General features: G+C 36.9%; 1 protein-coding gene across 2 annotated transcripts in view; it reads left to right on the top strand.

The window, feature by feature from the left end:
- Positions 1-12,726, top strand: part of tbx4 (T-box transcription factor 4) — a 106,726-nt gene that overhangs the window by 76,666 nt on the left and 17,334 nt on the right. For both annotated transcript variants that reach the window (XM_039756730.1, XM_039756731.1), the window contains exon 6: positions 12,185-12,337. In XM_039756730.1, coding sequence (XP_039612664.1) covers positions 12,185-12,337 — 153 coding nt within the window. The remainder of the gene's footprint in view (positions 1-12,184; positions 12,338-12,726) is intronic.

The raw sequence follows: 12,726 nt of genomic DNA, 5'->3' as shown, positions 1-12,726 counted from the left end.
GTCCAGGGATTGCTTCTGCCTTGCGCCCCATTGTTGCTGGGATAGGCCCAGCGTCACTGTGACCCCGCTCGGGATAAAGAGGGTTTAGAAGATAGAGAGATGGATTGATTGACTTTTTTTTTCTTTATCATAACACCATTTTTTGTATATTTTTCCTGTCCTCCATTACTAATTTTATGTCACTTTGATGGCTATGCCGACCTTGTTTATGGTTGTTAGACCCATTGCCAGTCATGTGACTGAGGCATTGTTACATGCTATGTCAAAGCTCCTCCAATACTTAAGATGGCAGTGCAGTGTCATTGATATTCAAGTTTCTTGATGAAACTCAGACAAATCACTCTCTAAGAATTTCAATTTTGTTCTTAGATAAATACTAGGTCTTCTGCCATGTGATTAAGGCTGATTTTATATTTCGGGTTTTGAGATTTGTTGTTTTGTATTGATTTCCCTTTAACTTCTAGCATGTTCTCTGATTTCATTTTTTGCCCATTCCAATCAGTACGTCATCTCCTGTTCATTGAGTCTTTGACTTTGTTTAGCTTTGGTTTCATTTTTCTTTTCAAACAAATGCTGATCTGGGGCCATGTGCTTGTGTGTGTACATATGTGTATGTACACACATGTAGACTAGCACCCTGTTCAGTGCTTTTTCTGGCCTTGTGGTCAGTGGTGGGCTGCTGTTCCCTAGTGACTAGGTTAAACAGATTTAAGAATGCTATGTTATTCTATTTATGCCTGCAAATGTATGGAAACAATTGCAGAAATATCAAAAGGAAAATTTCTGGTATCATTGCTAAAGGATGTTGGGTCCACTGAATGGTTTCATGGAATAAGAAATTGACTGATTACCATTATCCTTGGCATTTTCTTTGCATCAACAGCTTTATGCAGTATATACTGAATGTCTTATTTATGCTGAAGAAACATATATGAAAATTAACTGTGTACAGCTACTATGTGGTAGATATAGTGAAGAAATGGTCTGTGTTGTCCTGGCAAACAGTCAAGGCCAAGCATGTTATTTCAGGATAGGACAGTTATGTAATTATGATTTGTCATGGCTTACATAACAGTTTTTCACTATTGTTTTTATAATTTTCATTTAGGTTTTTGCAGTGAACTGTACATTATTGAGTTTACACAATATGGCACCATGTGGTTGTGGATATGTGCACAAGGAGTGCGGCTACATGCCTGTGACATCTTTGTGACGACTGGGCATTCCCACTTCATTATGAGAAGTCTGCTGAAAAATAACTAGAAAGCACGTTGTTTTAGATTTTTGTTTTATTTTCTGGCTTTGTTTGACTCTGATGCCTGTTACTTAACAGTTTTGGTCATTACACTCTTGTCCCATAACATCTGATTTTAGCTATGTATTGTCTACTTTTTATTGCCATTAAAATAATCTCTGCTTCTCTCACCATGATAAGCAGGTGTGCATGGTAAAGCTGTGATAGTCACAGTATAGTTGCTCATAAATTCACCAAATTTGCAAAAAAAAAAACAGATATGAAAATGTTCTAGGTTCTTTTTTGACTTCTTTCAAAAAGCTATATTTATAAAATTTTGGAAGACACAGTCTATCTCAGGAGAATTGGCGCAAGAGTGGGACCAACCCAGGACAGCGGTGTTTGTACCCTCATATTCACATTCACATCACTCCATTTTAGAGTCAATCTAGCCTGCATATTTTGAAAGTAAACTAGGATAGCCAGAGGAAAATCACATGAGGAAGGACCTTTTAGTATAGAAGCTCATTTATAGCATGCAAAATGAATCCTATTGTGCACTTTCACAAACTATTTCTCTTATTCTGCTAAAGTACTGTCAGTCTTTGTAATGGTCTTTAATATACAAGATGCAATATTGCATTATGTACAATAGAGCTTTTAATTTATCCTTCCCAGTAACGTAGTAGTGTCAATTTCATGATAAATTTGATAATATCTAAATGGTTGATACTGCATATATTGTAACTTAATAACAAAATAGAAAACTCAAATAAAAAGGAGCATACAGGAAGAAGGTCACTTGGAGACAACATGCAATACAGCTCGCCTAGACCTGTTCTATGCCATTAAACAGATCATATGCTAAAGGGACAAATGATCCGTTCCTGCAAATAATGGGTGTGGCTGTTCTAAAGGCGGACAGTAAAGTCTCAGGGCAGCAGAGGCAGACAATGTGATGACTGGGAGCCCAGCTTTAATTATTCATCGAGTTCAGGTGGGGGTTGAATTCTGTTTTGTTAAATTCAACTTGATTGCATGAATTTTTTTTTTTTTCGTTATATAAGTTTGATTTGACTGCGGTGGGCTGGCACCCTGCCTGGGGTTTGCTTCCTGCCTTGCGCCCTGTGTTGGCTGGGATTGGCTCCAGCAGACCCCCATGACCCTGTAGTTAGGATATAGCGGGTTGGAAAATGGATGGATGGATGGAAGCTTGATTTGATTGTATGGAATGTTATTTTCCTCCAATAAAATGAAAGAAAAAAAATATTCATGGAGGTTTAACATAAGAAAATGTAGGAGCGACATCACTTCTTGGTAAACCAACATGATAGATGATATCAGATGGAAAAGGATTCTGTAGAAATTATTCCTAAACTCAGATGTAAATATCCCAAACAAAAGCAGTGAACTCAGTGCTTCATAACTTGCACTTTTAGGCCAGCTACACACTTAGTGGATCTAGAATTGGACTCATCAGCTGTCTTAAAACCTATATTAGGTTTTAAACTCAGGGAATTATTTTATGTGCGTACATTTTTTAGCAGATACAAGAAAGCTTTATCAAATATACCCCGAAAAATCAAACAGCAAAGAATTACAGCTGACAACTGACCATTACAAAGAAGGTAAACATTTTCACTTGTGTATCTTTAAAGCACTGTTGGCTCAAACATAACAAAATGCTGTAATGAGCCAAGGCCAGAGCCACAAACAGTTAGTTACCAATTAATATGTCTTCAGAAGACTAGGAATCAGTACCCCTGCAGTGAGTCTTCTCTCAGTAATAATGATAGGTGAACTGGAATGTCAGGTTGAAGCTTCAGGGAGACCTGTAGCAGCTTTGATCCAGGTGACATACAACACCAGATTTTTATGGGTGACGGTCCTATTTGTTACCTTATTGTATGTTGCGGTTTGACTTACAAAATCAAATGAACTAAACACATTATGAGGGTATGCAAAGAATCTAAAAATCTTTACATGTGGTTTTGTAAATTTGTGAACCAACCAATTTGCAATATTTCTATTCTTACAGCAATAATGAGGGCATCTTATTAAGTAAACAGGAGCAGAATACTACTCTGTCAATAAAGGTAAAGATATAACCACAATATCAGGACAGGCCATCCTGACACAGAGAACAACAAACAGTAAACCACACTGTTGGGAACTGTGCATGCAAAGTATACTAAGAGATGGGGAAAGTCACCATGTGAATTCCATTAGGATGTGTTAATGCATGAAAAATTATGTAAGACCTGGCATGACATTGGAAAGATACAGTATACTCCATTAGAGCAAACAACATTTGAACAATGGACATAAGCAACACTGAAGTATGCAGCATTGATACAGAAAATTCGGGTGAACCCAACCCTTAAAATTCCACTCACGCAAGGCACAACATCAAATCACTGGTTAGACCTACAAAGACTATTCATCCTACAAAAAAAAAAGATTTTTTGATCTTTTGAATTATATGATTACAGGGAGGTATGGTGGAGCAGTGGTTAGTGTTTCTGCTACCTTAAAGACCGAAGTGTCTGTGTCCAAATGTCAGCCCTGTCACCCTCTGTTTATGGCTCATCCTGGCTGTCTCTGGGCTCCTTTAACATCACAAAAGCTTGTGAATTAAATTAACCAATGGCTCTAATTTGACTCTACTGTGTAACCTGATTTTGTCCAAACAGTTCAGAGGGAACTGGAGTCTATTCTGGAACAACTGGGCCCAGGGCAGAGAGGAGAACTTCATGAGATGCCACTCCATCTAACAGCATACTCACAAACCCTCAATATAATCACAATGGTGAAACCAAAGAGAATGATTACTCCAAAAGAAAATATACTATATTAAAGGTTTACCTTCTGGGAACAGAAGTTGCATACTGTACATAACATTGGAAAATGAAACCTAAAAAGATGGTACAATGGCTACAATGAATGAAATTTAATAAACCAAAATTGTAGTTGTGTGTTTTAGTCTAGAACCTAAATATTGTAAAGAGTAACCTTTAATTCTAAGGTCATTGAGAGTCTCTCCTTTAATAAAAAGGCTATCTCCCTTAATTCTCCCTTAATTGTATCCTAATAATGGCAAAGTCTAGTGGAGATGACACAGGACAAATGATACCAAATGCTGTAGCTCCTTCAGTATCAGAAAAACCAGGATGAAAATTTGGAAAATGACAGCTTGATAACCAGAACACCCAGAAAACCAAAACGAAAAGTATGATGATGACAATCTTAAAAACCAAGACTACAAAACAGTTGTAAGAAACTCTGGGTGTGAGTGTGAGTCTGGCAGTTAACTGCTGTCCCATCAAAGGTAATTTCCCACTGTGTATCCAGTGCTCCAGATTAAGTAAGCTCTGATCCCCTACTAATTTAAAAAAAAATTAATAAACAAGTGAATGACAGAGTATAATTAATTGCTCGTAGTTCTACTTTGGCCCTTTATGTGTAATTGTGGGTGCTATGGTCTCCGTAGTGAAATGAGGTACCAAAGAAGACATAAGAGGAGCCAAAACAGTAGAAGAAATTAGCAAAAGAAGTAGACTGTTATGTGCTGAAAGAGGAATTGACAGTTTTTTTTTTTTTAAGAGTAACGACTTGGAGATGAAGTGCGGATAAGGGACAGATAGGAGGTCAAAATGCAAAAGGACAAAAAAAAAATTGAGAAAACACACATGAAAAGTCCTAACACTTTTTGGAAGTACTTTTTAGGTATTTCTGACTCTTAAATGAGATAAAGAGTTGTGAAAGCAAGTTTATTTAAGCTAGGAATTGTTGATAACTGTGCCAATACCTTAAATAATGAATGTGTGATTACATCACCTGAACATGTGACTGGCAATTAGAGACTTAATTATAAATAACATGACCATAGCCATCAGAAACAAAAACTAAATAGAGGAACCCAACGTCTAAAAATGTTGCCAATGTGACATCTCTGTCCTAAAAATAAAAACAATGATTAAAAATGCGCATTATATTTTTTTTAAGTTACCAAAAATTAATCTCTGGAAGACAAAAACCTGGAATCATGAAAGTTTGTTGAGGGGCAAGAATCTGCCCTGCAATTGATTATCAGCCTTCTCACATTTAAAAATGAATGAATTATTGAACATAATCAGTTATTGGATTCTAACAAACAAAGCATATGCTGGTTTGTTTGTGTGCTTCATTTTCCAAGAATAAACACCTGATGAATAAAATGAAGCTGTACAATACCCCAAACAGTGCTAAGCTTTATTATCCAGACATTAAAGGCCTGACCAAGCCAACAGACCCTTAACTTGTTTGTGTAGATTAGGGGCATAACAGTGATTGAACTTTTCATTTTTATTTCATCTCTAGTACCACAGCTTTAAGACTGGGGAGTTTTACTGAAATATTAGAACTGACTGTTTGACCAGAGCTTCCACTTCCATTGTGACTATGCTTATTCTATTTAATTGGATTTATTCTTATTAAAACCACTTCCATGCATAAAATCAGCATGCTACACACTAACTACAAATACATCATGGCCAAAATACAACACAAAAGGATATATCAAAAACAGAAAAATGTAATGTTGCAATAAAAAGTGCTTATCCCCTTAGAATCTTAGCTTATCTATCCTTCCACTTTCTTCACAGGCTTTGCGTTTTCAGTGTTAAACAGTTGGACCATATGATAAAAGCACTAAGTGGAATCTTCATTCATGGCATTGTTTGGTCAAAACATAGCGACATATAGTACATTCTCCCACTGAAATAAGCAAAACCCACTAACCAAACTAAAAAGACATGTTTAAACAATAGGATAAAAGGGCAAAAGAGGAATACCCATAGGTGATGTACAGTCTTGCAGGTATGGGGAAAGCATCCAAATTACACACAGGCCAAAATCAGAAAAGAACTGTGATGCTCTAGGGCTACCATATGTGCCACTGTACAGCCTTGAGATCTTTGTACAATCTACAATTTCTATAAACTAATCAGTTATTAGTGACTTGGAGGGGAGTAATGACCCGTCCAGTGTTACTTCCTGCCTGATGGAAGTGTGATAAACACTCACTTCACACAACCATCAAATTGGTTTAGCAAATGAATGGAAAGATAGATTTACAATGAAGGAACAACCTAAAATCAACATGAATGAATTTACTATGATATAAGGAAAGAGAAATCTATACGTTTGAAGTCTTATTCATCATAAATGAACAGCAGATAAATTATGTCTAGCTGAAAGAGTTTTGATTAGAAACTTTAATCTTGTAATCTTTGCAAGTAAAAACTCATCCAATCCTCAACAAATTACATACGTTTACTAAGTGAGTGAAGGAAGAATTGATTTAGATTTGTTCGATGTACTGTAGTCTGAATTGTGTTCCATCAGTCTTAAAATGAAGTAACAAAATACCTGCAATGAAAAAAGTAAATTCAGTAAATAGATAGATCTACACAAGTCAAAATTGAGGATAGCCAGTGAACCATTAAAAGGTTCAACAACTTGGTAGACGTGAGCTTAGCCCAAAGGGTGCCTCTGAGTACTTGTCCCATCTGATTGTGTCAGATAAGACCTCATTAGGTTCATAGCCTCTAAGACCAGTGCTGAGTCTGACTGTCAAGATGAGTCTCATGCTTTCGAAATGATAAGACCAATAATTAGGACAAGTAGTCAAGGGCTGGGCTGTCTGACGCCCAGTTCTGCCAACTCTTACAATAAGCACTTATTTGAAGAAATGAAGACAAAGTATTGTGGTTTAAGAATCATAGTGGTCCATACATTTTCAAAGAAGAGCAAGGCGAATGCTAGGAGTACTCAATTAGATTCCATTGTAACATAGAAGAAAGACAGAATGAGTGTATTTAACCTTTAAAATATTGATTCAATCATTGCCATTCTTATATTATCAAACAAATAAAAACATGCATACAACCATTCACAAATGTATAAATAAAAAAAAAAACTAATAATGCAGCAAACCTGACATTGATCTGCTCATAAAAATGTAACTGTTTAGTTGTTTAAAGACTTGCAGACCTGCTGTGTAATTGCAGTCTTAAGACTGGAGACTAAAGCGGCGGTAATCATCTGTGGCTGATGCCTTGTAATCAGAGGTCAAAGGGCGGCCCTGCATGGTCCTTAAGATCTGTCACCTCAAGGTCAGCTGGGGCCACTGAAAAGCCCTACAGAAATTTTCTTCCCTTGCTGCTACAAACACAACACAAACCTCTTTTGACTAACAGTCCCAAGTGGATTAACCTGAAAGATTTCCAAAGTGGACCGGTGTTTGTGCTGGAGGTGAATGGTGACATTGCAGTGACAAGCACATATCTGGTGGGGAAGTGACTGGACACTGTGCAGAGGATCTAAGCACACTTCACGGTTGCTGTATTCCTTTATGCTCCAGGATAAATCAATGAATAGTGCGATTGTATAAATAATGTAGTATTTTAAGTGTCAGCTTTGATGGCAGCTTGAGGACTAAAGACTGAGAGGCTTTTATGGTGATAGCAAAGCCCTTGAGGTTGAATGCACCTGACTAAATGAGTCTGAGTTGTCCAGGCGAGATGAGGAAGTGAATGCAGAACGAGACAGAGCTAGTTATAACGAATTTTAAGGAGGGCATCATTTATGTCTGGTTAAGCTGTACAGTTCAAACTCACCAGATATGTTATGTCACGTGCATTATAAATATGGCATTCCAATAATGTCTCTCAGTTTTATGTTCACCCATTTTGTGCTCCACAAGTAGGAATGGCAATTTTGGTCTGCTATCCTAGTTAAAGGTCTATAAAGATATTGCTAGTCCTCTGCATGTATTTATTATCATCAAGCAGCTTTAAATAAGTAGCCAATTTCAGAAACTGAGATCAACAGTTACATGCTGCATTTTGTTTCCCTGGAAAGATGCCACCAATCTGCACTTGCTGCTGGATGTCATCCCATATAAATGATTGCATGATGCATTAAATGTATTTTCGACAAGCATCTTTTACAGTACTCTATGAACTACAAAGAGATAATCTGTTAAAATGAACAGTTCACAAGTGCATAACAGTGGCAGTAAGGAAAAACTGCCATCAGAGTTCATTTTGGACTGAGAAAGCAACATTAACCTGCTACTATCTCTTAGATACGGTAGTGTCAGCAGTGAAAAAAGGTGTAAGAGAACTGGCTTCTCCAAACCCCAAATCTTTACTGCTTCCATTCTTACAGAGCATAACCTGGAATTTACTTCCAGGCGTGAAAAAATAACAAGTCTCTTGTCTGCTAATGATAGAGATCCACCCAACATCACACATACAGCAAAATAAATTGGAAAGTGAAGCGGTTCAACACGTCATTAGAGCTTGCTAGTGGGAATACTGTACATGGCATTTTCTTAAATGCACGAAAAAGCAGTATTTTTTGTTAAACACTGGAAAGGATAAATAAAGAAATGTAGCAAATTTTCCTCATTAAGACTTTTTTGTTTCCATTTAATCTTCTTAGAGTAAACATGCCAAGCTAAACTCATCACATTACCCTATCCCTTGCAACCTTCTTTATCTCTGCTGAAGAATTCCTAGATGCTCCCAGTCCACTCTTTATTCATCATATTAAACAACAAAATTAAAAATATCTTCAGGAATAATATAATTGTCCCTTCTGATAGAAAATGCAGATTATTTTTATTTCCTACATCCTGAATTCCCAAATGCCTCATGGGCTAAACAGTGGCACAGCTGATAGCGCTACCACCTCATGGATGCTGAATCCTGTGCTTCAGTCTCCTGTCTGGTTGTTGCTTGTATGGTGTTTGCACAGGTGCCCCTCACCTACATGGGCTTTATCTCCCACCACTGTGAAAGGCTTGCCTGTTAGGCTAATTGGTGAAAGTAAAGTGGGCTCATGACAGTGAATGTGTGTGTGTGCAATGAACTTGTACCATATTCAGTTCTGTTTCAAACCTTACACCCAGTGCAGCTGGCATAGACTCCAGCACCTCACAAACTTAATTTGGACTGAGAAGGTCTGAAAATGTTAGGGATGTATTGTCTGTCTTCTTATTCATTTCACTCCCAGCATTCCAAGTCCCATGCCTTTTTCCCATTCCAAATTTGAGTCCTTTTTCAGAGACATTAATATTGTGATGCATTTGAAAACTTGATAATTCTGATAGTCACAAAGAAGTCATCATGGTCTAACAATCAAGTTCTGCAGTGTTTTTAACATTGTATCTCTAAATAACCACTTTAAGCGATGTTTGGATACATTCAGCTATCTGCAGAATATGCTCATCTCCCTTCAGCTTTGCACTACACTCCCTACAGACTGCCTTAATATAGTCACAAAATTTTTAACTGGTAGTTTTCTGCCACTGACACACACAGACATTCTGTTTTATTTATAGGATGACATGAATGAAACTAAAGGACAAAAACAAAGCAATTTTATGTCTAATAAATTATGTATTTGTTATTATTTTTTATATGCAATATTAACAGTAAACATTCTTCCATATTCAGTAATATTTTGACTAATGCATATTTCTATGTCCTCTGCTTTTCTTAAACCAGAAAAATGTTGACACTTTTTCCTTTTCGACTAGTCTGTGATGACTCTAAATGATTCTTAGAATTTTCCCCGGTGTTAATGATTCAAATATGTTCATTTTAGTTGCTTCTTTTCAAATTTTGTTGCTCTACTGGTTTTTAACTGTGTGTACAGTATTTCTCTTTCTAATCTTTAGAATGGGAGTATAAGTTGTACTCACATTACAATATTGTGACAGAAAAAAAGGGTCACCTGTCTGCAAGATGGCTGCATGAAATGCTCCAGGGTGTAGTGTAGACTGGGGCTCTGGGAACATACCACATTATATATGCCTGAAAGCAAAGGGGAAAACACATTTTATTGTTATGTAAAATATTACAAAGTACTGCCTTTTATTATCTAACTTAGCTATAAGCAAAGCATCATAGGCATTGGAGGTGCACAGTAATTTACCAGGGGCGGATAAGTGTAAAAAAAATCACAAAGAGCCCACCAAGTCGATTTTTTTGATAATAAGTGACACACCTTGCATGATCATAGAGTGGGTGGTATATTAAGCATTAAGGAGCTGCCTCACACTGCCTCTGTAACTTGTATAAGGTTTATAACTGCCCACTAGTGGCAATGTTTAGACTCGGATACATTGTGGGGTGTCCTGCTATAATTTAGTTTCATTTGAAAATATTTTTTGGCTTTCCTGTGGTACTTTGGTGGGCTTTTTCAGGTTCATATTAGGTTTTAATGCATGTAGATTCCAATTCTGTTTATTTTCTGTTTAAGTTTATTTTCATCACTATTTTCTTGAGCGGTCAGTACTGCTTCAGAAATAATCATACAATATTCAGTATTTGACATCCTAAATCATTTGAGTTTACAAGAACAACAAAAAAGAGTTGCATGTATTTCTTTAGTTAGCATTCCTGGTAAGCAAATGTATTGTTTTCAATATTTTGACTTTGAGTTTAGTTTTCAATTTTGATGGTCATGTTTTCTGACTTTCTGGTTACGAATTCTTAGCCATTTTCTGATTAATGTTTTACCTTGTGATCCTTACCAAAATAATTCCTGCCTTTTTCTCAGTCTTGCAGAACGTGTTCCAACCACTCCATGACAATACACTTGGTGTAGTCGGTAGGATTTGCACAATAGGTGGGTGGGTGGAGTGCAGTGGCATGTTCACTACAGCTGTTGATGCTATGTATTGTGGAAGCAGAGCTCAGCTGACATCAACAGAAGCATATAGGTTCCTCCTGTTGATCAAAGCGTTAAAGAACAGGTGCTAAGCACCTTTGCAATTCATTCATTGTGGATTCATAGATGCCACTGGCAGAAACCAAACTGCAGACATCCAGGCTGGAATTTTTAGCAAGGAAATTCCTACTTTATGTAAGATAGTACTGGCCTCCTGTTGTACTTTCCAAGTTTACATCTTGCCTGAAGAAGGGGCCTGAGTTGCCACGAAAGCTTGCATATTGTAATCTTTTTAGTTAGCCAATAAAAGGTGTCATTTTGCTTGGCTCTTCTCTACAAGTTTACCCCTAAATGTGCAACTTGGTCATTGCTTCCTGACATATTGGCCACATACTCCCATTGGTCATTTGGGGACTTTGCCTCTGTTTTGTTTACACAAAATTGATTTGTCCTTATATATTATGTTATTTTATTTTCTGTTGCATTAACAGTAGCTTCGTTCATGTTAGCATGTTGCTTGTTTCTATGTTTGGAAAAATACTGTTTTCTGACATGACAGTGGCCTTTGTATTTAAGGGTGATGGATTGTAGATTCCCAGTGACGATTGTTTTTGATTTTGAAAGCAAAAAAAAAAAAAAAGGCTTAAGAATTTCTTGTTCTGAGGTTGCTAGTTTCAGACTTTGAGGTTTGTTTTGACTTCTTTACAAACGTCTGATGAATCACTTTGTGTTCCCAAACTTCTGCCACTTGATTCACTATACACTGAAGATCACATTGTTTTTTTTAAAAATCTGTTCATTGGATACCCCCATACCTGTTTAGCCCTCCTTGGTATTTAAATAGGATGTCAGTCCTCCCTGTAGCATCCTGGGAGGACATTACATAATTCCAGCCACACTGTAGTTCTTTATCACTCTCAATCTCTCTGCTGTACTTGATCCTCTTTCCACATCTGGCACATGTGCAGGATTTACAACTGGCTCCTGTGTCATCATAATGGCAAGTCTAGTTTCTGTACCCTGCCAGTGTGGTGCTGTCACTTGGGACGTAACTCACTTCCAACTTGGTGGGCCTTTATAGTATGCAACTTGCTATCAGTTGCACTGCCAAGTGACTTGTAATGTACATCTAAAGTTTGCTGTGTGAAAAAGTATTTGAAATTTAGTTATTCCTCAGTTCCATATCTCAACTTTCTGAGCAACTGTTGTATTCTTTCTTTTTTCCAGATTATTCTCAATTCTATGCACAAGTATCAGCCACGGCTCCATATTGTGAAAGCCGACGAGAACAATGGCTTCAGCTCCAAGAACACGGCCTTTTGTACACATATTTTCCATGAGACAGCTTTCATCTCGGTAACATCATATCAGAATCACAAGGTGAAAACTTTTATGCTTCAATAAGTCTAATTTTTAAAAAGGCACATTCCTCAAGGTGTTGTCATTTCCGTTTAAGAGTTTATTCAAGAATGAAGCGACGTGTAAGTAAATTTCATCTTAGATAACACTCTGCAAAAAGACATTGTTTGATCATGCCCATCAACTGTTTGAGCTTTCTGTTTTATAACAAAAACTTGAGGACTTGATTATAACAGATTTTGCTGAAATTGTTTGAAAAAATGAAAGCATAAAGCCATGAAAACATAAAAAATAGGATTCATTAAAATCCAGTTTTGTTAAAAGGGATAAAAAGATTGTTAACAAATTATATGTCAACATTTGTGAATTTTCATGCTGTGATTTCCAGAAAAGGCTGTCTAACATATGTT

The sequence above is a fragment of the Polypterus senegalus genome, chromosome 6 (assembly GCF_016835505.1).
Source record: "Polypterus senegalus isolate Bchr_013 chromosome 6, ASM1683550v1, whole genome shotgun sequence".
NCBI classification, from domain to species: domain Eukaryota; kingdom Metazoa; phylum Chordata; class Cladistia; order Polypteriformes; family Polypteridae; genus Polypterus; species Polypterus senegalus.
This window is presented reverse-complemented; position numbering and strand designations above follow the sequence as displayed.